Genomic DNA, 25281 nt, shown 5'->3' with positions numbered 1-25281 from the left:
ATAGTGCCCAACAGGAGTCTTTTGCTTCTTCCAGGTTCAGGGAGCCTTTGCTGATCTCCATGTCAGGCCTTTTAGCTTAGACACAACCCTGGAACTGACTCCTACTGCTGTATCAAAAGAATCGTTTATACCTGTTGAATTGCCTGGGGGTTTGTCTCTCCACACTGAGAATCACTCAGCTCTGTTCCACGGGACTGCTAGTCCAGCGGCTAATTGCCATTTGAACAGAGTCACCTGGAGAATGGAGTAGTGAGCCCCACTTCCTAACTCCCCTCTATGCCCCACTCTGCTCAGTTTTCCCTATTTCTTGTTTGCTTCTGAGCCCAGGATGCACATAGCCAGTCAGGCTTTCTTCCATACTTCTTCTAGCTAATTCCTTCATTCTCTCCACATAAACCATTTCCTCAGATCAGCAAAGAGATCTCAAAGCACATTGCTTATCCCAGACTAAATTTATCTTCTGCATACAGAACTGGGGAAGAATTCCAGCTACCAGAGGTCCTTTATAAGCTAATTATTCTTCAAAGAAGTTTTAGGCAGTCCCAGAGAGCATCTAACTATTGGTTTTCTACTCCCTATAATTTCCCTGCAAAATGTAATCATTCTCTTCCTGACTAACACTGTCACTTGTCTCTCAGAACAACCTGAGAACAATAAAAGAATGGAATAGAGGGCACCAAGGAGGGCACTGTCAAAAAAATATCTCGGTATAAACAGAGCCTGTAGAAGCAAACCCAAGAAATGTATACACAGCCCCTGTTTAATATTCATCAGTCAGCACACGGAGTAACTGAAACCCAAATGTCACTGTTGTGAAAATTCAGGCTAGGAGGAAATCAAATGGAGAGAATATTCTACAGACTCTAGCATTTCAGAGTGTCTCATTTCTGGATTTCTAGCATAAAGGTACCGCAGAGGGAAATGTTATTGAATAGACTGGTTGCTTACAAATGGCTACATTTGTGTATCAATTCACCTCCTTAAAAAGAGAGAGAGAGAGTGAGAAAAGGAGTTGGCAATAAGAGACACCAAGGAACTCCTAGTATAAAACTTATTGCTAACACATGATTTTATGCAGCAACAACATTAAATGGGAATTGAGACTAGCAAATCTAAAACCCCTATTGTGTAATACTAAGCCTTTTTTTTTTTTCCCTTTGGCTCCCTGCACAACAAAGCTCTTGATGCATCATTAACTTCATGGACAACATTAAGAATGCCTTTTGACATCAAAATTTAGCACCTCTGAATTTACCTGCATCCTGAATTCTTGAGTACTTAAGTGGATGCTGACTTCTGTACTGGTGCTTAATTCCTCTCTGTTTGCCTGTATCCACCCTACATAAGGACATCACTGAATAATTCTTTGACTCTGCTTAGTGAATCTTCATGGTGAGGGACAGGCAGGCTCTAGAAGGGCCAGAGCCACTTTTCTTATAATCACACAACCCAGCAAGGGAGATCAGGGATTGTTAGGAGAGAACAGGGAGAGCAGGCTGGGCATAGAGCAGTACAGCTTTGCCTACGTCCATGCTGACAAAACTCTGTGATGTAACTTAAAGCCACTCCCTGGGTGATTTTTATCAGGAGAGGGATGCACAAAGCTGATTCAGGAAGCTCCATCTGGGTCTCTGTTGACCTCTGCCAACTCTCAGAAATTCCCACAACAGGATAAAGACCTAATGTTTTCCATGTCTAGGATTAAAACCTTGCAGGACTAGGGACAAATGTTGGTTCTGAGGTTGTACTGCCTAAACTTGAGCCTTGTTTAACCAGGTTTTGCCAGACCTCTTTCCTTTCGATGTCAGATGACAGTTCAGGAGGAAAAACACAATGCTTTGGAAAGTAGAACACACAATTAGATTTCATGGTAGGGATTTTCTCTCTTTTTCTCCATAAGTATTTAAGTCCTTCATATTTCCCTTAGGAAAATAATTTCTTATAATAATCTATTTAATCAAGGAAAAAAAGTAGCTGAGCAAATTTTGGTAAACTGTGTTCTGCTGCTGCCATGCAGAGGAGTTGGTGCTCAGAAGACAGCTTCTTTTGTATCTCAATACTTAGCTATGCATCCTGGCATTCATTATTTAACAGCCTCCATGTGACATATAGCTTTCAGAAACATGATATTCTTTAGCAATCCAGATGTGAGAACTCAGCTTCAGAATGTTCCCATTGCTAACTGAGCAATGCATTCCATTCTCACTGATCACAAACATCACTGTGTGGACATCCACCCCTGTGCTCTGTCTTAATTTCAGTCAAATGTTTGTTCCCTGTTTGTCTGGAAACCTTGGAAATCTACCCCCCCAAAAAAAATTAAAAAGCCAAACCAAACCAATGGCAACAAAAAACCAACAAAACCCCCAAGCAAACAACCAAAACAGCAACAAAAAAAACCCAACCCACAAAACTAAAACCCCAAATCCCAGAGAAAGGGACTGGCTGAAATGCACATGCAGAGGTTATCAATTAAATCTTACATGCAAACTTCCAAATCCAAGTACTTAAAATTATGCTCGGAGTCCACTGTGAGAAGCATTAAAAATGGCCCAGTTTATAGTGAATCTGAGCAGCCAAAGTCCTGTCAGCAGGCTGCTCCAAAGCATCTTCTTTTCATTTGGGAGCCCATTCAAAGACTGGGCATTTGCACGATGGCAAGAACAAAGTAGAAGAACCTAAGCAAAAGCCAGCATTTAGGATTTAAAATACATCTATTTTCACCTTCCCAGCACTAACAAGTGCATTCTTCTATGCCTTTGGGCATCTGCATGCCAAAAGATGAGGGCAAGATGCACAGATGCTACAAGCCAAAGCTGGGAGAAATCCAAGCTTCACCCAGGAGCAGAATGACATTTCAGTACATTATGCCTGGGAGAGTGCCAGTCCAAATGATCTCCCACACACAGCCTAAGCTGGAAAAATGAGCCCCCATATTTCCATAATAAGGCAGTTACAATTTCTTAGCAGTGATGCAACTGTTAGAGAAGGCAAAGATCCTGAGTCAGGGAAACTGCTCAGCTGGGGGGTATGGGTAAACACATAGCTTCTGAAAAATGGGGCTTAGAAACTGCCCCAAAGAGTAACATTTACATCCTGTTATCTACAAAGACATGGTCCTGCAAACTATGTGCTTCCCCTCTGAGCCCAGAAACTGGCCTTATGTGCTGTCTCACCTACCTTCCTACTGAAGGGCCAAGAAGGGAGCCCTGTGGAGACAGCATCCTTGACAGTGTTTGTGCAGCTGGAGATTGAAATACATCAGGGAAGTGAAGCCTGGGGTTTTTTTTTGTGGGATTTTACATTTCAGGAGGAAAACAGACCTATTGATTAATTCCTTCTGTATAATGTAAGTCAGGTTTGTGACCAGGTTTTGAATCATTCTCTGTGGGGCTCAGAGTGTATCAGTGGGTTTAGCAGCAAATATCAGTGTCTCCGTTTCTTCTACTAAAAGCCCCTTAAATGTTTATAATACCTCTTCTCTCACATCTCTCCAACTCTACCATGGAGTTGACTTTTTACTCCTATTTTAAAAAATACAAACTCTCCTGTATTTCCATCATCTGTACTTTTCCTCTGGTGTTTTGGGGGGGGGAAGGTATTAAGCTTGTCCTGTACAAGGGGCAAGTCAGACTTATAAGTAAGGAAACCAGGCTTTTCTGTCATACTTGATCTCTGATTTGCTCTGTGCCCTTAGGCCACACTAGCTGGCACAGTGCTAAGGAGAGGCAAGTGACACTCAACACATACAGCTATTTCTAGTAGAAATCGGTGCCTAGACTCCTCCAGTTCAAATCAACTGGCAAATTATGTACCACATTACGGATTGTCCTTGAACAAAAAAGCACATGGGAAATAGGATCTTAAGTCTTAAACAATCAGCCCTCTGATTTATGCCCTTAGCTACTGAGGGATGAAAGTAAAATTGCCACACCTTCAGCTACACCAGCATTAAGTCCTTAGGACACCCTTTTGCAGGCTGGCAGACTTGGGTGCTTATCCAGCAGACTGATGGCTATGGCAGGTCATCACCTCAATGCACAGCTTACCCTTCTTGTGAATGTTACTTGAGTCTAGAAAGATGTAAATCTGAGGGTTATGCAGTTGCTAGCCTCACTAGGTCTTTGTCCAGGATCAAAGAACACATGTCATTCTGAAGCCTGTAAACTGATGGCACCAAGGAGTGGAGAAGAGAGATACAGCTTTATGCTAAGTCAGAGAAAGAGCAGCACCCTCCTGTGCTCATGTACATTTATTGCACTGCAAGCTCAGGGCATTTTTGCCTCTAATCAGCACAAAGTATTTTTTGGCTGGCTGGCTGTCTTCTGGGTTTCTTTCACTGCACTCCTCCTCTAAACTGTGTTTTCATGGATGCAGCTTCCTGCTATTCCTCTAAAACATCCTAGCTTTTCTTGTTTCTCTGAGGCATTTCCATGTTTGTCGGCGTGTTTCACTTGGTTCCCATGCAGCTCTCCTGTGAAAGCTGGCACATCTGCAGAGCACTGTCTGAACACGTAAACCCAGTGCAGTGTATGCTGGCCAGGGTTGCAGGGCAAAGGACACATTTGTTTGCAGAGAAGGTGGCACAGTGACTTTTCCTGCAGTTATAGAAAGGGTCCATTTTTCTGCTGCACAGGCTGCCACCTAGTGGGCATCTCCTGGCACACGCATCTTCCTGGAATAACAGTATTGTCAATACCCTGCTCTGCCGATCCAAGCAAACAGCAAAGCTTCGTGTCCCTGGCTTTGGAGGACTAGAGCAGAGCAGAGATGATGGAGCTGTTCAGCTTGTAACATGTGGGATGGATTTTCCATTAGAGTAACAGCTTCAACTCGCCAATCTATCTGTGCTGCTGTGGAATACCAAGGTGGAAACAGCAAGCTCAGCATTCTTCTTATACAGAAGCTAAAACTCCAGGGTCTGTGTCACTGTATGACCTCCAGGCTACTGCTGTTTATACTTCTTCACTCTTCTACTTGAACTCTTCAGCTGACTCTTAAAGGCATAGCCTAAAACTGCCACAGGACTTAAAAAACATTCTGACAAATGGAAGACTTCACCTCTGGAACAAGCTAGACATTGTACACGCTGACAGGTACTTGAAAGTATTTCAGGAGTAGAGATATTCCTGCCTTGCCCGTTAAAAAGAAGCCACCTCCACTGAGCAATACACATGGCATCCTAAATCTGTTTTGTCAACTGAGCCAGTGTTCTTAAAAATGTGCAGGAAGATTTTAATAGAGCTCATCACATTATACAGAACCACACATCCTGCTCAGTCTTCAAAGAGTTGCTATTGCCTATGGAGAGTCCACATGCAACTGCTCCTGTCTAATTAATTACATGCAGTGGCAGCCTTCAGCTGGCTCCCTTCTTCTAACAACACAGCACTCACTGGCTGAGTCCTGAACTAGGACGTGCAGCTTGCCAGCTCTAAAAACTGCCTGCATTTCTGTTCAGGATGTCTTTGGCACTCTAACTGCACCAAAAATACACAGTTTGCATTTTCTTCCTGGAAAGCTCATTTTCCCAGTCCTGAAAAAGCAGAGTTGATTTTGGCTTTTTGGATAGTTGCAGTAAGCATCATCATTTGTGTGTTAGCACTAAGGCACCGGTTACATTAAGGGTGTGACCAGCATGTCAAGCGAGGTTGTCCTCTTCTGCCTCTATTCTGCCCTAGTGAGGACGCATCTGGAGCACTAAGTCCAGGTCTGAGCTCCCCAGTTCAAGAGAGACAATGAGCTACTAGAGAGTTCAGTGGACAGCTACAATGATGATGATAGTTCTGGAGCCTCTATCTTACAAGGAATGGCTGAGAGACCTGGGTCTGTGTAGCCTGGATAAGAGAGAGGGAATCTTATCAATATTTATCAATACTTAAAGGGTGGGGGTTCAGAGGATGGATCCAGATTCTTTTCAGCAGTGCCTAGTGACAGGACTGACACTACACAGTGATGGGCACGAACTGGAACACAGGAGGTTCTGTCTGAACATCAGGATTATTTTTTTTCCTGTGATGGTGGCTGAGCACTGGAACAGACTGCCCAACAGAGAGGCTGTGGAGTCTGCTTCTCTGGAAAGATTCAAAACCCACCTGAATGTGTTCCTGCACAACCCGTTCTAGCTGACCCCACTTTAGCAGTGGCTTTGGGCTCAATCTCCAGGTGTCCCTTCCCACCCTTTCCCTTCTGTGATTCTGTATTAGAAGGCAGGAGTGTAGTTTGCCAAACTTGTATCCAGACGGGCTGTTTAAGACGAGTTTCATGTCTCTCTCTGTGAGATAAACATAATTTTCACTGTACTAGCATCAAGAAGCCCCAGCTTACTTCAGCTAATCCTGATCCTGCACCCCAGGATCAGGATTGGTTTCAAAAGTGTAAGAATGTTAAACAAAAGAGAGGCCTGTGTTTATTATTTCCTAGGTTTGGTAGGTGAATTTGGAGCTTTTAGGGGGCACTCTGCCACATTCTCAGCATTTTTTCTGAAGCTTTGCACCAAAAGTGACTTCTGTGAAACTAAGGATGGTTCAGCAGTTACCTGTTTTAGAATCATAGAGTCAGAGATTATTTTGACAGAGTAGGTAGGGACAGCATGGCAATGTTTCCCTGCTCAACAAAAAGATCATAGCAATTTTTTTTTCCATCTAATTTGCTTTGGAGCAAAAAGTAATAGAGTCAATAAGATCTAAGCAGTACTTTCCAAGAGAAGCATAATCTTAAATACCTTAAATCCATAGTTTGGGATTTAGCAAATGGCCTGATTTTCCAAGGTGTGAAAGAACTGTAATTACTGTGCTTCTTAGGAATGCATAATTTTTTTACTATCTGCTTATTTATTCACCTCAGAAGACATTGTGATGCTTATGGGAACCTTGCTCTTTAAGTTTTAACTGTAGCAACTTGTTATTTCATACTGTGAAACTTACTGAGGGACCTAGAAAAAACATTAAGTATAAGCTTCATTCACAGGTTACCATTCCAAAAAAGGCTCTCAGGAAGAGTGGAAGACCCCTGGGCATGTTCTAGGTACAGGCTTGTTCAGATCCTCATCAATACCAGCCTCCAAGCATCCTTCCTCATCTGCTTCCTCAAAATCCAGCCCTTTGCTTAAACTTGTTACAGGCGAGCCCCAACTGACTTGAATTACTTATGAGGTAAACAGATTAAGACAGAAATTAAAACTTTTGGAGTCCTTATATAAAAGATTTCAGGAACCAGCGTAAACACAGAGCTATAAATTCAATATGAATATTACTGTGGGTGTGTGTACACACGTGTGTTTGAGCTAGGAGCAGATTAATACAGATCCAAAGGAAAACAATTCAAAAAATTAGAGAAATCCTACTGCACATTTTCTGCACTGTAGACCCAAATGGCTTCATTTTATAGACTAGGTAGTTAGCCACGAAGTTGTTTCTAACTGTGAAGGATGCAGTTTTAATCCATAACTTTCAGGCTACATTATTCTGTGGCTCTGCCAACATGCTGCTCCTGTTCTCTGACAGGAGCTTGACACATTTTTGTGCCACATTTTTAAAATCTTTTGAAGTTTATTTGGAATAGAGACAGCAGAAGATTCAGAGGTGAGTTGGGTCACCCTTTATTCTTTGGAAGAACGGTTTTGTCACTGCCTGTGATCTTCATATTATTAACGGAATACAAAAGCTGAGAGAGTAAGACTGGTAGACGCAGAGGAGAGATGGGTAGGAGGCATGAAGGAGGTGAATCTGGAAGCCTTCCCCATCTTTTTATGCCAGAGGGAACCAGACAGGGAAGCTGCCTAGAGGACAGGCTGTTATCAACTCTCATGATCTTGAGGGTTGCATAATATTTTTTTAAATGTAAAGACAAAGCTTGGTGACTGACGTAGTTGCAGAAGATCGAATATCTTCCAAAGGCTAAAAAAGGGCAGCCTTTCCCAGTGTGAAGGAGCACAATCAAATAAATCCTACTGAAGAGAGGTATTGGGGTATTTTGGGTTTAACTATTCCACTTCTTACTTTATCTCCCAGCAGCAAAGCCTAACCTCCTTTTCCAAGCCACTTGAGGCTTTAAGGATGTTACACAATGCCTACAGAAGAGCATAAGAGAGAGCACTAACCAGTGTCAAGCTAGACAGATGGGCAGCTGACAAAAGACACATTAATGCCTCAGACTGTGGTAAAGAGGTTTAAACAATAATTATTGCCTTTCTCCTCAGACTGTAATTCAAAACACTTAATGTTGGTGGAAAGGCATCTCCACACAAACATGAAATGCAGCTGATTGCAGGGACTGGTGCCATTTCTGAGGATTGTGTGTGCCAAATCCTGCTGCTTCCTCTGCTGCAGTGTACATGTCAATGAGTCATAGAATCATTTAGGTTGGAAAAGACCTCTAGCCCTTTTGTATTTTTCACAAGCCAATTTTGAATGGCAATTAATAAAGCCATCTGGTTCTTTCAACCATTTCATTTTGCTCAGATAAGGCAGACATGACATACTATCCCTTCCAATAGCTGCATGGGAAGTTTCTTAGATGGAAGACAGGGCAGAGAAAACACTGGCTAATCACATTTCCCTTGTAATCTTAGCTCTTGGGGATCTTTGCTCAGCAATGTGTAACTGGCATTTTAGCCTACAAGAAGCAGACATTTTCTGCTCCTGAGAATTATGCATAGGCACCCTTGAGATAATAAAGAACCCACATCAATTTAATACGGCAACACTACATACAACTGTAACATAATAATGCAGGTGTCTTAGAAATACCCATTTCACAGATCTAGAAATACTCATGTTTTCGTTTTGTGCCCTATAGCTAGTCTGCAGTGACAGGACTGTGTGAAACTCAGGCGAGCGGAGAAGTTGACCTCCCCATGGTAACTTCAGCACGGGATTTCGGCTCAACCCGACTCCCTTTTGCCGCACAGATCCGTCTGACGGGCCATCGCACGATGCTTACAGCCTGCATTATTCTTTTTGAAACAAGCGCAAGATGCATGGCGGGGATGATGTTGCCCCTCTCTGGTTGCAAGAGGCCCCTACTAAGCTCCGGGATTCAACAGGGTGCCAGCCTTCCTCCCCACGGTCACCACGAGCCCCTCCCCAGTCACCCCTCAGCCTGTCGGGGCGAGGGCGGTGCCTGCAGACCGCCGCTGCACGGGGGCGGGCTCCCCACTCTGCCTGCGGACCAGACGGCGCGGCGGCGGGCGGCTAGCATGTGGGCGGCGGTCCCTCTCCTGGTCATGCTGCTGCTGATGCTGCTGCTGGCGCGGCTGTTGCGGCGCGGAGCGCTGCCGCTGGAACCGGCTGGCCGAGCTGTGCTCATAACCGGCTGCGACAGCGGCTTCGGGCACTTGCTGGCGCTCCGCCTCCACCGCCTCGGCTTCACAGTCTTCGCTGGCTGCCTCTGCCCCAGCGGCGAGGGGGCGCGGCGGCTTCAGCGGGAGGCGGCAGTCGGCCCCGGCCGCTTGCGCGTCCTGCGGCTCGATGTCACCCGCGACCGCGACGTGCTGGCTGCCAAGGAGCTGGTACTCAGCCATCTGCCCGAGCAAGGTGAGGGGGGGCGGCACGGGCGGCACGGCCGCTGGGGCCAGCGGGGCGGCTGCGAGTCGAGCCCCAACTCCGGACTACCAGCCAGCCCGCCCGCCGCAGCCCCGAACACTTTCCGGCGGCTCCCTGGCCTCATTTGCCGCGGGGTTGGCTGCAGGTGGCTGCTGGGCCGGGCGAGGGACGGACGAGGGCGGCAGAACCGGCGGACACGGAGCGAGGCAAACAGCCTCTCTGGGAGCCCGGGGCTTGGAGGAGTTGCAGGCAAGGAGCTGCCCGAGAGGGTCGGCTGGGCTGTCAGGTCTTGCGGCTGGGGAGCTCTGCCACTAAGGGAGCAGTTCAGTAATAATATTTTATCCTAAAAGACGCCTTGGGGCTTGGCCAAGCAAGACACACACTGCCGCCCATACAAAGGTGCCGACAGCGGAAAGTGGGTTTGCTTTTCGGAGTTTCACCTTCTTCCAGAAGAGGAAATCCCTGGCGTGGGTGTCCCCGAGACCCTTCCTCAGGTATCCCAAAGGAGGAAATAGCACGGAAAGGGAAGAACAACTGTGCACACACTGGAGGCAGTGGGAAGGTGATGTGTTTCTGGGCATGAGTTGTGAAAGAGAGTAAGTAAAAGAAAGACAAGGTAACTGTTTGGCTGTGCTCTGCCAAACTAACTGCTTCTTGGTGCAACTCGAGGCTTGTCGTGTCAGTCCTTGGAAGGGTTGCTTAAAAGGAAACCTATCAATTACCCTTCAGGAAGAGTGTACTCAAGGAAATGCATAGACTAGCTTGCAGAATAATTGCAGACAACCTAAATCTTGGGTTATCCCCTCAGAACATGTGACACGGCACAGGTAATGAGGCCAGCTGCCTCCATTGCCACTTGAGCTGCAAGGCGAGAGTCACCCAGTCTAATACTGGGGCTCAGAGCAGGCTTACTTGGGCTCAGAAGATTCACTCCGAATTACTGACAAACGGTTCTTGCTCATATAGAGAATATAAGCAGAGAACACAGCATGTGGAATGATAACAAAAATGTAAGACCCCTGCCAGCCTGGTTCATGAGCATGTTGAGAAAAGGATGAAACAAGAAGTGAAGTAAGAAAAACCTAGACTCCGCTCATTAAGTACATGTATTTATGGTTCATCTTGACCTTATCTGATTAAGAGGCAGAGCCTTCCATCTCCTGCACTTTCCCAAGCTGCAGAGACAATGCAGATGACTCACAAAAGCCCTCCAGAGGCTCAGTGAGGACCAGGTCACCTGAAACTCTGTGTTACATATAATTTATCCAGCAATTCTGGCAGCTTAGGGAATGGTTGTGTTCATGCTGTCATGTGGATTCTTTGAGTCCACAACTGAGCACTAAGTGGTGGTTGTACTTACTGTTCGTAGGCACGTGGACATGCCTTCGGATCACACCACGTGCAGCTGCTTGCTCACGCCCCAACCAGTGGGATGGGGAAAGGATTGAGAGAGTAGAAGTGAGAAACTTATGGGTTGAGATGAAGACTATTTAATAGGTAATGCAAAAGCTGCATGCACAAGCAAAGCAAAGCAAGGAATTAATTCCCTGCTTCCCATCAGCAGGCAGGTGTTCAATCATCCCCAGAGAAGCAGGGCTTCTTCATGCATAATGGTTACTTGGAAGAGAAGTGCCATCACTCTGAATGTCCCCCACTTCCTTCTTTTCCCCCTTACCCTTATATGCTGAGCATGCCATCTTGGTACAGAATATCCCTTTAGTCATCTGCAGTCAGCTGTCCCAGCTGTGTCCCCTCCCAAGTCCTTGTGCCCCCGCAGCCTTTTTGCTGTGGATTAGCAGAAAAAGGCTTGACTCTGTAACCACTGCTTAGTAATAATGAAAATATCACTGAATTATCAGCACTGATTCCAACACAAACCCAAAACACAGGCTCAGCTACTATGAAGAAAATGCACTACACTGAAGTATATAGGCAAAGGCAGAAAAGAAAAAGTAATTTTTTAGATCCAGATAGCACATAGGCCATTTGGGAAACCATCTGCTACTGGTAACACACCTAGCTGAATTTTCTTCCACTTCATCATTTATTTAATTGTAAATATTTGTTCTAGATTGTGAAATCTGAAAAGAATGACAAATCAATTTCCATAGTACTTAGCTCACTCTCTAGACCTAACTAACTATCCCTCTATGAAAATCCACTAGCTCTGATGCTTTACCTGTTTTTATGACTTGTGCACCCATTAAGATGAGTCCTTTGTTATTTAGGAAGAAGAAACTTCTTGCACTTGCATATCAGAGCCAATATGAAGTGGAGCAGGCCTTTGTAGCATGTCGAGCTGCAGCTCTCAGGCTCTACAGCAAAATTCACCATTTTTCAGATTTTGATTTGTTTCCTCTCTTTGTTTTTCAGTAGGCTCATTTCCTCTAGCATTGGATTGGAACCTTTCAGGAAACAGACTGTCAGTTTTGCCTGGGATCAGGTTTTGATGAGATAGTTTAAAGACCAGGGATATCAAGAATACAAGTTTGAGTTTAGAAAATCTGTCCAAATTCAGACATCACCTGTGTGTAGGCACCTACAAAGAAAGAGCCTGTGCAAGCACACAGCTTGATGGACTTGAATAGGAAGAGGATTTTTAAGAGTTTCTGGAAAAAACATCAGGCATCTTTTGGGCCTATTAAGGACTTTGGATGTGTGCCTTTTGGGCAACATGTCTTGAAGTAGAAGTTATCTGGGAAGTTATGTGGGAGCTAACATTCTTCTCCCGAAAGCCTCACTAATCTTAAGAGTTCCTGAAGTGATTCTTTAGATCCCCAGCTATATCTTTTAATCTTTGTCCTCAAGATCCATTTTCTTAGCACAGAGATCAGTGAAAATCTCTTTGACACCCAGTTCTGCTTTGCAGATTGTTTATTCTTTGTCTGGTACAGCATAGTCTAACACCCCTCTTAAACTGTGTTGGGACTGAGTTCTGCTTGGACAGTCAGAGTAATTTTTCACTCCCAGATCAGACTTCAGCTGTTTTTTTCCTAATGTGTCTGTGCATGGACACTCTGAGGAGATGGACATCTCTCCCCCTCAGCTGTTCAATTCTTACATGTGCCTTGCCCTTATAGATTTCCATTTAAGGACCACTCCCCTAGAGTTAGTTCTGTTTTAAGGAGAAGTACACCCACAGCATGATGGAAAGGCCTGGAACAAAAGGGCAATGGCACAGAGAAGAAGAAAGCCTAGGATGCCCAGTTCCAGTGGCCAGTTTTATGGTCTATCTCCTCTCCCCTGTCTCCTAACGTTGGGGAAAACAGGTGAGGATATAGGAAACTGCTGTATTACTAGGCTGGCTGTCAGTCTGTCTAAAGTTCCGAGAGGTCCAGTGTCAAAGATTGCTGAGTGACAGACTGCTGCATTTATTCTCTTTGGAGGACAGAGTTACCCAGGTTCTGTGTGGTAAATTCCTGATTGTTTTGTTCTGCACGAGACAATCCCTGAAAGAACTTTGTTTCTTTCTTTGTTTAAACACAGTTACATTATGAAATACAAATAGTGTATATATGTTAGGAAAGCTTACAAAGGTCTGCTTTACAGACTAATTTAAACAATTGTCTGTTTCAGCTTTGTCTATTGTTGTGAATGCAGTCCTTTATTAGTAATTCTTGGCAGAGCTCTGGAATCACCAAAATGTAGAATCAGAGAATCATGGAATGGCAGGGTTTGGAAGGGACCTGTGGAGATCCTTTAGTCCAACCCCTCTGCTAAAGCAGGGTCACCTAGAGCAGGTTGCACAGGAACACACCCAGGTGGGGTTTGAATCTCTCCAGAAAAGCAGAATCTACAGCCTTTCTGGGCAGTCAGCTCCAATGCTCTGTCACCCTCACAGGAAAAAAAGTTCTTCCTGATGTTCATATGGAACCTTCCAGTTTGTGCCCATTGTCCCTTGAGCTGTTGCTGGGTACCACTGAAGAGAGTCTGGCCCCATCCTCTTGACACTCACCCTTTAGGTATTGACATAAAATCTCTCAGGCTTCTCCAGGCTAAATGGGCCATGAAATCATCACAGTGGCTTTGTCAGAGACGATCAGAAAAAAAAATAGTTCAGCCCAAATGTTTCTGCAGCATCTTCACCTAAGAGTATCTTTGCCATCACAGGTACAGGAGGCTACAGCTGCATCAGCATCACACTCATGCCAGACTGTCTAGAAGAAGGAAGACAGGCACTGTTACCCACTCTGCCTCACCAGAAACCTAGGCTTGGAGATCCTGCAGAAGGCACAACAAAAATCGTGTGCCTCAGACATGCACAAGAATTCTTAAGAAAAAGAAAGTACAAGCAAAAGGCTGCAAATGCTGTCTGCATCTTGAGCTGTTTCAGCACAAGTCAGGATACCCTATGTACTTTTAGTTCAGTCAGGATCTGAAGACAAAACCAGAAATGTTTTCAAAAGCACTGTGTCACTCATTGCTTTACCATAGGGCTGCAGATCTGTGCTCTGAAGACAAGAGCACATCAGCATATCTTAAACAGTGTTTAGTCAGCACATCAGCTCCAAACTGCCAGCACTCTATACTTCAAAAAAAATCATTTCCAGCAGTTGAGATCATTAGCACTGCACAGTACTCACACAAAGCATTCTGTGATTCTGGGCTAAAGGGCTTGCACTTTCTGGCAGAGAATTGTGTAAGAACAAGCTTTGCTACCAATAAATTTCCTCTTCTAAATGCTGGAATCTTACTGCATTTCAGGGGGCTGGGGTCCTTAGCACTAAAACCTGTTGTTAGGTAGAGAATAGAATTGTCTAACAGTACAAAAATGTAAACACCCCAAAACTGTAGCCACTAACCTTACTTGGTTATTTTACCCAGTGTTGCACCCATGTACCTGATTCTGGCTGATTTCAAGAAGGAGTTCAAGCACAAATCCTGGAAAAGGAGCCAAAACTTAGGCTCCTAAATTAGTCAAGCACTAGTATTACCCCTTAGCCATTAGACTGCTTAATGTAATTTTTGCAAAGCTGCTGATAGTACACAGTGGAATTTAAGTAATTAAAATATCATAGTACACCACATTGGCAGTAAGATGTAGTCTCCCAGATCATGTTATTCATAAATATCTCAAGATGACTATAAAGTGAGTGATAATTAAATAGCAGTGAGACTTACATCATTTCAGCTGGGATAGAGTTAATTTTCTTCCTAGTAGCTGGTACAGTGCTGTGTTTTGGGTTTAGTGTGAGAATGATTCTGATAACACTGATAGGGTAGCTGTTGCTAAGTAGTGCTTATTCCATGTCAAAGGTTTTTCAGTTTTCTGTGTTCTGTCAGCAAGGAGGTAGGTACACAAGAACCTGGGTGGCAGCATGACCAGAACAGCTGACCCAAAGTAGCCGTACCTCAGCATGTCATGCTTAGTATATAAACTGAGGGGAGTAGGGGGGCTGGCCAGGAGGGGCAGGTCACGCATCGGTGAGTGGGTGGTGAATAACTACATTGTGCATCACTGGCCTTTACTTGGATTTTATTTCTCTTTTGGTTACATTCTTTTTCATTACAATTATTATATTTTATTATTATTATTTTACTCATTAAACTGTCCTTATCTCAGGAGTGTTACCTTTGTTTATGATTCTCCTCCCCAGTCTACTAAGAGTGGGGAAGAGCAAATGGCGTCCTGGCACTTTTTAAACTACACAATAGTGCAGCTAATGGCCACAATTACATTCCTTCATTAAACAAAACATACCTGCACATTTAAATAGAAAACACTAAAAGAAAACACAACTAAAAAGTTGTTTCCAAGGGCCAAAATCCTTGTGTTGCTTTGTGACCTGATGGTGTTTGTTTTGCAGTGAGAGACACTTGTTGAGACATTTCTCTTCTCTAGGTTTCTGGGGACTTGTCAACAATGCAGGAATATCAACATTTGGTGAGACAGGGTGGCTGTCTATGGAGAAGTATGAAAAATTTGCAGATGTGAATCTCCTTGGGAGCATCAGGACAACCCTGGCATTCCTTCCCCTTCTAAGGAAATACAAGGGTAATGCTAATCCACTATTTAATTTAGAGTTGTAGAATAATTATCTTACTATAATCAGGGTAATGTAGCATCTATAAAAGAAGCCTTAATTGTCTCTCATTGAACTGAAATGACAGGCTCCCTCTGTGTGGCCTGAAAGAGCAATACGATCCTGGAAAGAGGGTACAGCTGTAAGTGAAATAAATACCCTTAAAGACTGTCTTTACAATACATAGAAAAAAGTATTTACAAATAATGAATCTTCTCTATGTTTGGCTCAAAAGAGAAAGGAAGAAATGCTTACAGTGGATCATTAAGCCCAGGCAAGAGTTTCTAAGTACTGACAATAAAAAAACATGAAGATCCAATAAACTCCTGCTTAAATTCATTATTTAGGCTTTACTATTTCACTGCCTGGCAATTAGAAGAGGAAGGATGACCATACAGAGATGAACTAGAGACATCCAGCTTGCAGTTCGAGTCCTAGAAAGATCCTCTCTGTGACCTTGGGAGACCAATGGGTATGCATTTGCATGGACCTACATATGCAGGCCTTATCCTTTCTTCTGAGAAATAGTCCCCATAGAGCATGGGAGCATGTCTCAATTGCTCTGCAGTTTGTTCCCTACCTATCTCCATCTATATTTGGGGAAAAAATACACCCTTTTCTTTCTTCCCCATTTACTTAGCTTGTCTATTTAAGTTGTAAGCTCATTAAGATGAGGGTTTTTTCTGTGTGCACAGCATCAAGCACAATAAGGTTTCATCTGCAGGCCCCAGGTGTCACTGTCACATTGGTAAGATAAGTGTCCTCTTTTTGGCTACTCTACTGCTTTCTGTTTGGTTGCCTTTGGTTGATGATAATTTGATGCAAGAATAAAGAAGCCTTTAAATACTGCCAGATGGATGTATTTGTAAAAGAATGTGCTATTAAATATCCTCAGTGAATGTGTTACATGACCACTACATGGGGAGACCACTATTCTCTGTGTTGCCCTACATACTGCTAAAACTGTGATCCTGATCGACTAGAGGCATTTTTCTGACTTTGTGAATTGCAATGGATTACTCTGAAGTGGAAGGGACTAATTGTGTGGGGGATATTACACACATGAACAGCCTTGTAGAGGATTTGGGTCTGGTTAGCTGCACATACAGAGTACCTTAGCTCAGAAGAGCACTTTGCATCTCACTCCTGGCTGTCAATGCTGCCTTTATTTACTGCCCACACTCCCATTTTCAAGTCCTATGTAGGAAAGGAGGCCAGGGCACTTCTAGGATGAATCCTAGGTTTCCTCTCTCCTTCTTTGTAGGAGGAGTCTGGGCAGGTAAAGTGCATTCTTCTGGGGGCAGCAAGTGACTTCTCCAAATAAAAAGCTTGATTCATGGATGTTACAGCATTCTTATGGGAAAGCTGGGTTCCAGTTACCTTAGGCAGTAAGTAAGTTAAATGATGTGTCTCCATCCTGAGTGCAGGCCACAAATCACTTAGCTACTGGATAAAGGAAGCAGAGGTCATCCTACCATCACTTACCCAGTAGCTGCATTCTGAAGGAAGGGGCTTACCACTATTTTAGGATAAGCACCTGTTCCAAGAGACACCTCATAATTACTAGTAGTTGTAAAGAGAGGTACTGCCCTTCAGCCTGGAATTAAAGCATCCTAGTCTGAATGCAGCAACATTTCCCCATAACTTTTCCAGATGGCCAGGCCAGCTGATGTAGAATCTTGATCAGCAAGCTGGCAGTTGTTCTCCTGTATATAAAATTTATTGCAGATGCTGTGTAGGAAGAGAACCTAATTCAGAACGACAGATTTCACTGCAGTCCCATGATACCCTTTCAATATCCTACATATACCATTTGGTCAGATCTGGGACCTAGATGGTATCTGCATCTGTGGCAGCAATAGGAGTCAAATCATGTTTTCAGTATTGTTAGCAACAAGGCCATCTATTTCACCTCTGGGATTTATCCACATTCACGCATTTCTTGCTCTATAGTATGACTGTGTGATACAAGTTTATGAGTAAGCAGTGGAAATGAACCACAGCCCAGTGCCTCAGATCAGAAATCTCTGCTATTTAAGGCATGCCTGTGTTTGAGTGAGAGTTACAAAGGGGGAAAGCAGCAGAGCACAGATCAGGGAAGTCACGTGAAGGTAGGGTAAGGCTGCACACATTTTGTCAAGTCGCCTTTCCCTCATGATGCTTATCACTCCACAGTCTGAATTTGACCTTGTATGCACAGTTGTAAGCCAGGTCTCAGTACAGAGACATCATTAGCATAGAAAAAAATGTAATTAATAGTCATATACCCACCACAGGGAAAATCATCTGTTCCTCTGCTCTGCAGTCCTTCTCCTGTCACTGGCATAGTCTTTTATCACTATTTTTAGTCTAAAGTTTTTAAAGGACTTTGTTTCTGGCCCATTGGGAATGTCTAGGCCAGCATCAGACAATAGATGGAAGAAAGATTTATGTGTGAAGTTCTGCCTAACAGAGTTGAGAGCCTTCCTGCGCTGGGACTGCACACTTAAACAGCCCATCTTTGGTGGGCTATGGAGCTAAACAGCATCATGTTCAACATCCTCCTAGCAGCAGCCTAGAAGACCCAGGTAAATCAATTCTATGTTAAAGACTGAGAGTGAAGTTACTTTATTTGCACAATTTTCTTTCCAGGACGCATTGTTTTCATGTCCAGCATTATTGCCTATTTTACTCTGGGAAATGGCATTTATTCTATGACCAAGGCAGCTATTGAAAAATTCTGTGATGCTCTAAGACTGGAAATGAAGAAGTTTGGTGTCCAGGTAAGTGATGTAATGAGTAGCTGTTGCACATGTGAAGCACCCTGCTAGCTCTAACACTGATTTTCATGTGAAAGTAAAGTTTCGCTCCTGAAGGTTCCTGCAGAAGTGAAATGCATTTTTTTATGGGGAAAGAAGCAAAACAAGCAATTTGCACAAACATACCAGACAGTGGTGTTGGGGTGAAGTTTTTGGCCATGGGATAAGAACAAGCATATGCAAAATAATATGTAATCTTTGCAAAGTAACCTCTGTGTACCCATATGACAAAGAGATCAGAGCTGAATCCATGGGTGCAGCTTCCCCCTGGAAAGAGGTGTTTCTCAGTCAGCTGGAAGTCACTGAGAGCAGCGGACCTGGGTGATGTTTGTGTTTCTGAGAAGCTGTGGCATAGCTCGTCCTCTCTTTGTGCCAACAGTAAAACTTCCACCATTCACCACATCCTCTACAGTGGAGGAACCTGAGGGGGGCCGTGCCTTAATATGCCACAAGAACCTTCCAAGACAGGCCTGCCTGAGCCATGATCTATGAAGAGCTCGTAAGACTACCAGGCAACCAAAACTCTCTAGGGCAGCTGTAGCAGCAATAAAGCCTAGGTGTTGAGTACTCACAGCCAAAAGGAAGGATTATCACCTACCTGAGGTGTTCTTGCTTCTCTCACAAGAGTGCTTAAAAGCTCCTTTCTTTTTTTGTGGGCAAAGCTATGCTGCAAGAGGCAGAATTGTGCAGAATAATGATGTTTTTATTCTCTTAAGAGGCTCTAAGAGCGCTCTTAGTGCCCTTCCTAAGCAACACTGATAGTCAAACCTGAAGCTTAGATCACTAAGTAGCTTCACTAGGCTTTTTTCTCAGTCACTCCTCTGCTGTAACACTCCAACACTAGAAGTCTTCCCTAGAGGCTTTAGAATGGTGTACTCTTTGCCTGCATGGTTACAGCGCTGTTCCTAAGCTGTTTGGTGGAATTACAGCTATGAATCTATTAACTCCTCTCAGATAAATATAAAATGCAAGTGATTCTACACATCCTAATACCTCACAGCATGATGAGGATTTGAACTGATTAGCTGAGGATAATCTCAAATGCATGGAAGAGCTTAGTTTAACAGGTTAGCTACTCTAGTTGCTTTGGGATTTTTGATGTTCCCCTACCCCCAGAACAGCCCCAGCCCATAGTAGAGTGAATCAGGCTGACCAACACTTCCAGAATATTTATGAGAATTATTTTCTGTTTTTCACTGCATACAAGACACTGGCTGGCATTTGTCTCAGAACCTACCCTACAGAGAGCATACATTATACATAGTCCCAAGCACCCTGTGCTCCCCTGTTTTTCACTTTGTCCTTTCAGGAGAAAGTCACCCAGAAGTGGCAGGGGAAAAATGGAGCTGTGGCTCTGGCTCATGGAATTCCAGCTAGGCAAGCTGGCTGCATAAAGGAAACAAAGAATGTATCTTCCATTAAAAAGGCTACAGAAAATCAAGGAAGGAAGAAAAACCCATCTTCTCTCCTTCCTTCCTAAACAACTGCAGACAGCTCCAAAACTTGATGTTTTCACATCACCTTTGTCTAACAAAAAAGAAAAGAAGTGTGAGGTTTAGCATCAGCACTATTTTGGCTAGTACTAAACACAAAAATAACACACAGATGGCCTATGAGGAACCTACCTGAGGCAGCGTAAGAAGCCCCCAGCTATGCACAGTGTCTCTCTGCTTCAGTTTCTGATAAGTGGGCTGGGTGCCAGATTGGACACATTAACATTTTATATTGCTACAGAATTTTCAGAGAACCTCTGCAGATCCCCAGATCCCTTACAGAGCTCCACCATTTTTCCTCACCTTGTGTTGTCTTTAGAAATCAGGTCAGTTAAATGCCTTGGAGTTTTTAATGTTGCATATCTACAAATAGCTTTAATGAGCCCACTGCTAGCTGAGGAGAAGCATGTACATTGTGAGTGCTCAGCCTGCTCTGAGCGTCCCCAGAAGCCTCCGAACTTAGCAGAACAGCAGCAAATGGGCAGACCTATGTGCTTTCAGTTTAAGTCTAGATGCACAGATAGTTGGTAATAGCTTCAGTGACAGCTTGACCGCTTCCCCCCTGTACTTGGCTCACAACAGCTATTTTCCTCTTAATTACACCTGCTTGGGGAAAACACCACTTCTTTCCCAAAGACCTTCTAATTTTCTCTGATGTGTCCCTGTGTCCCAAACTGAGGCGAAAAACTACCAATTGTAAGACTTGCCACTAAGTGAAAAGTCCACAGTATTCTACTTTAGAGACATCAAAGTCATATTGAAATGCTTTATCTCAGTATTGTCAAAATACTTAGGCCATTAAGCATACTACAAAAATCAAAGCTGCACTGTTGAGTTCTGTGAAGCTGTGCCGAGTAGTCAAAACAAGAGCGTTAACATCAGAGCCAAATGAGGAAGTCAGAATAAAGCACCTCTGCAATCTTCAAAGTTTCACAGGGAATATCCTGGCCTGTTTTCAAGGTCAAGTTTTAAAGGTTAAAATTTCAACAAAGCATTTTCTGGAAGAAATCTATCTGCTTTTAGTCTGCTTTACTGACTAGTGTTTAATTGAATTCAGAGTGACTGATTGCATCTTTCTAAGTTTTACATCTTGCTTTTAGGTCTGTATTATTCAGCCGGGAAATTATGCACGCTCTACCCAAATTCAGCCGCCAGTCAGTGCTGAAGAGATTTGGAATGAACTCAGCGAAGAGGAAAAGGCATTTTATAATAAGGAGTATGTTCAAGAGCGGGCAAACTTCTTCAACAGCATACTCAGTGAAGGAAGCCCTAATGGCAGCGAGGTTGTAGATGCTATGGTAGATGCTTTAATGTCTCCTGCCCCCAAAGCACGTTACATGGTAGCAAAGCTGAAGGAGAAAGCACTGGTGTTTGTGTGTACTTTATTCCCGACTGTTGTGATGGATTCTGTTCTGTCTTATGCACTGAGTAAGGTAAAACTTGGTACCGTTCAGTGACTCAGCCAGGCCTGAGTTTCATGCCCCCAGGAACAGCAGGTTACTGTGTCAGAGACATGATGGAGACAAAATGGAGTATACCCCACAAGGCAACTGCACATCTGAAATCATCAGAGCAGAGATGGAAATACCTTATTTGTAGGAACCCAAGAAGCAATTTATTAGGGATGATGGGAGGAGTTAATGGGAAAGTTAGGAATCAGCAACAGATCTTGATATACTTTGAGTGGAGTTAGGGGTGGCCATAGAAAATTAGGATGAGTCAAGTAACAAAGTTGTAAGATGGAAACAGTGTCTTGGCTAACTACAATTCAGCACATTTTCAGGTGTCCTCGATAAACCTTTTACAAAGCCACTACATCATGGAAAATAAGTAGTACATTTCATTTACAGATGAGCATCCCAGTCCTAAATAAATTCTGTCTTTTATAAAATGTCTGGATTAATCAGTGTGTTAACCTAAAGTGTAGCCAGTGTTGCACACCATGGCGACTGATACCTGTATGCAGTAGCAACCTGTAGCTTAGAAAGCACACTCAACCTGGAGCTCTGTTCTTGCTACTATTACAGGAGATAAGGTCTGATGAGAAAAAAAATCTCAATTAACATAAGCAGGGAAACTTCACTAATGTGTATTGATGATAGTAAGTGAGCACAGTGGGTTCACTAGCAGTTTCCCACTAACTGTTGTGGAAAAGATTGCTGATTTACACATACACAGTTTTGAATTTGGCTTGGTCGTGGCATAGCACAAAATCCAGAACTGTGGGACTAAAAGATCCCAGAATACCTGAGATCAGCTGTGGTAACAGCAGCATGGAGCATTTTAGCTTGCTCTATGCCAGGTCTGCCATATCAAACTGAAGGCTCTGCTGTAAGCTGACCTACTTAAGTTTTTGGTCTGAGTCAGAAATTTCATCCTATACCTAGGAAGTCTTTCCTAATGTATTTAATTAATTAATGGGAGAAGTTACTTTCTCTTGTGGTGGGTAATTGGGCAGTCTGAGACAGAAACTCAGTCAAATAGCATTGTTTAGAGGACAAGACAGAGCTCCCACCTGGTCCCCTGCCCATCAACAGCAAGATTATCAGATGATTATCATCCACTCTCCTCATTTAACCACAAGTAAGCAAGGCCAAGCAAGGGAATAGCCACAAGGCTTATTCCAACTGAACCAATAGATTTCTTATATGGGACTTCCCCTTGCTTGACCTCGGGGATTTTAGCAGCCTTACATTGCTTTGGAAGAGTTGCTTTTACGCTCTCAGCCATTCCTTGTGCAGATTACCCTTCCTTACAGTTAAGTAGGCACTGAACTCAAGAAGCAGCTTTGAAACTCAGATGTTTTTTTCATCAGGCCCAGGAGATGTGCTTTGCTCTGCCTCAGAGACAATACTGTTTTCCATTACGTGCTCTTCCTTCAGTTTGGAATTCTAAAAGCTACAACAGTAAGTTATTGCTGAGATCCAGGACCACCAGAGGAGCTGCCCCCCAGAAATCAACTACATTAAATATTTCCAGCTGAAAATTCCTCCTATGTGGTGAAGCCTCTGATCAATATTTTAGAAGCTTCATGTAACATCAGATGAGAAATACTCCAGAACATTTGGAATAGTCCTGATTAGCAGATGATTTTCTACTGATTATCTCATTATCAGTTGCTGACACAGTAGGCAAGACTTACCTGTAATGGGCTTCCCATGAAGCCAGCCAGTAGAGAACCTCTAGGATTGTCCCAAGAGTGGACATTGGTCTTTCCTGAGTGTCAGCTGCTAGAAATGTCCCTGAGCATGCATGAGCATGCGTGTGTAGCGATTCAAGACAGAGCAGCCTCAAGGCCACCCTAATTCAGTGCCACTAAGGTTGGAAGAGACCTCAAAGATCATCAAATCCAACCTGTCACCACAGACCTCATGACTAGAGTAGGGAGGACACTACTGCCCACTGCAGGCTTGAACTCACAACCTTCCCATTAAGGGTCTTTTGTGCTGCCAACTGAGCCACATCCTGGCATCTAATTCATACCATGTCAAACCCATGGACAATACTGCCCCAAATGAAGAGTCAGGTGGTGTGCAGATACCCTGCCTATACCAACTTGCATGAGAACTATGTCTCTCTGCTCCATGCGTTTCATTCTATAAAGTGAGAAAAAAGAATTTGCTTGGGCCTCAGTTTAAGTTGCCTGTACACCTCCTTGTATGTGGCAACAGCAAAACTTAAACATTACACAAAACAGAGAGAAAAACACCTTCTGCTGTGCCATCTCTGCAGCATCTATTTAGTGTAACCAGGGAGAAAGAGAAGAGCACAGATAGATTTTCCAAAAGGCAAAGCCGTCAACCAAAGCATAACAGCACAAGACTAATAATCCAGCCAACTCACAATACACAGTGCTACCACAAAATAGCTACTGTGCAAATGACATTCCTCATAAGGCAAATAATTAAAAGTTTTATGCTAAAATGATGTTGTCTGTTGCTGTGACTCACCACACAGTCCCATGCTTTGCATCACGCAGCTTTCCATGCTGTTGGATGTTCATCCAGCTGGGTGTCACCACTTCCCTGGCAAAAGATATTTCATGTCAAAAACAACTTTGCCCTTGAACTTCTTAATGCTAGAAGTGTTTTGCATGTAATTCAACAGCCATTCTTGGCCAGGTATAAGACAAACAGTCTCACTGCAGCAGCCAGCCATTATCCTGTACACTGTTACTGGCCCCACCAGGGGCACCAAGTGCCAGGTGGTTTGCCATAATTGAAGGCTGAACTTGGATACTAAAGGAAATTGGCAGAAATGGACAGAGCTTTGAAAGTCCCAGCCTTAGTAGTGTTTGCCTTCTAGAATCACTTATGCTTCAACTTGCTTAAAGAGTTTTGAGTATTTTTCCCCATTTGTTTGCACTGACAGTTTTCTGCTATTAATAGGTTTTTCCTTCCAGACATGTCTAAGAACAATTATGTTTCAATTCAAGTCTAACACACCTAATTTATAGTATAGTGATACACAAACCCTCTGGTGATAGCTATGGGTTATACAGAGGTCTTGTCATTCAATTTTTCGTGGCCAGCAATTCTAGTAAAATTTAGAGGTGGAACAACTACACTGCACTGCTTTCTGTGGGAGGGAAAGGTTTGGCCAGAAAGTACATCTACAGTAAGAAAACGGCAAAGGCTGTGACAACCAATCGCTTCCATGTAGCACAACATAAGATGGAGACACCAAACACTTTTTTCTTCATGAAGGCAACAGGTGGCACAAGGAAGTCATAGAGTACTTGGAGTTGGAAGGGACCTTTAAAGGCTGTCTAGTCCAACCCCCTGGCAGTGAGCCAGGACATCTACATCAGGCTGCTCGGAGCCCCATCCATCATGGCCTTGAATGTTTCCAGGGACGAGGCTTCTACCACATCTCTGGGCAACCTGTGCCAGTGTTTCACGACCTCCATCAGAAAAAAAATTCTTCCTTATGTCTAATCTGAATCTCCTCTTTTAATTTAAAGCTATTAGCCCTTGCCCTGTCACCACAGGCCCTGCTGAAAAGTGTCCCCATCTTTCTTATACGCTCCCTTTAAGTACTAAACAACTGCAATAAGGTTTGCCCAGAGCCTTCTCTTCTCTGGGCCGAAGCACCCCAATGCTCTCAACCTTTCTTCATGGCAGAGGGCTTCCAGCCCCCAGATCACTTCTGTGGTCTGCTCCGGACACACTCCAACAGGTCCATGTCCTTCTTGTTCTGAAGTCTCCAAAGCTGGACGCAGTACTCCAGGTGAGGTCTCACCAGAGCGGAGTGGAAGCACAGAACCACCCCCTTGGCCGGCTGGCCAAAAACCGGTCCACCATAGCCCAGTGACCCTCACTTCGGGCCGGACCCTCGCACCCACCTCAGGGGCTCGCTGTTCCGAGGCTTGCGGCCGCTCTCTCCCTCCCTGCCGACGCTCATCACCACCCTCCGCCCCTAA

General features: G+C 43.9%; 2 protein-coding genes and 1 long non-coding RNA gene across 4 annotated transcripts in view; 2 read left to right on the top strand and 1 right to left on the bottom strand.

Annotated features, from left to right (window-relative positions):
• PAK5 (p21 (RAC1) activated kinase 5) overlaps positions 1–25281 on the bottom strand; it is a 148489-nt gene that overhangs the window by 122273 nt on the left and 935 nt on the right. Inside the window, exons 1-2 of one of the 2 annotated variants that reach the window (XM_068153191.1) lie at positions 25204–25268; positions 23810–23884 (exon numbers count right to left, since the gene is read on the bottom strand). In XM_068153191.1, coding sequence (XP_068009292.1) covers positions 23810–23846 — 37 coding nt within the window. In that variant the 5' untranslated portion in view covers positions 23847–23884; positions 25204–25268. Of the gene's footprint in view, positions 1–23809; positions 23885–25203; positions 25269–25281 lie in introns of those variants that run through there. The other variant, XM_068153193.1, reaches the window with a different exon arrangement.
• LOC137448561 (D-beta-hydroxybutyrate dehydrogenase, mitochondrial-like) lies at positions 9181–21762 on the top strand. The gene is made up of 4 exons (XM_068153204.1): positions 9181–9536; positions 15388–15540; positions 18200–18330; positions 20960–21762. The coding sequence occupies exons 1-4, from the start codon at positions 9200–9202 to the stop codon at positions 21314–21316; spliced, it is 978 nt and encodes a 325-aa protein (XP_068009305.1). The 5' UTR covers positions 9181–9199; the 3' UTR covers positions 21317–21762.
• Positions 15581–16416, top strand: LOC137448562 (uncharacterized). The gene is made up of 2 exons (XR_010989136.1): positions 15581–16040; positions 16264–16416. It is a non-coding gene; the product is annotated as an uncharacterized lncRNA (long non-coding RNA).

This window comes from Melanerpes formicivorus, unplaced genomic scaffold (assembly GCF_026170545.1).
Source record: "Melanerpes formicivorus ecotype bairdi unplaced genomic scaffold, bMelFor1.0.p_v2 SCAF_25, whole genome shotgun sequence".
NCBI lineage: Eukaryota > Metazoa > Chordata > Aves > Piciformes > Picidae > Melanerpes > Melanerpes formicivorus.
This window is presented reverse-complemented; position numbering and strand designations above follow the sequence as displayed.

What these genes read in the sequence shown, in the direction of transcription:
- LOC137448561 (XM_068153204.1), top strand. Translation starts at nt 9,200, where the DNA reads ATGTGGGCGGCGGTCCCTCTCCTGGTCATGCTGCTGCTGATGCTGCTG. An exon ending in CAGCCATCTGCCCGAGCAAG is followed by an intron (nt 9,537 to 15,387) that starts GTGAGGGGGGGC and finishes TCTCTTCTCTAG; the next exon opens with GTTTCTGGGGACTTGTCAAC. An exon ending in CCTTCTAAGGAAATACAAGG is followed by an intron (nt 15,541 to 18,199) that starts GTAATGCTAATC and finishes TTTTCTTTCCAG; the next exon opens with GACGCATTGTTTTCATGTCC.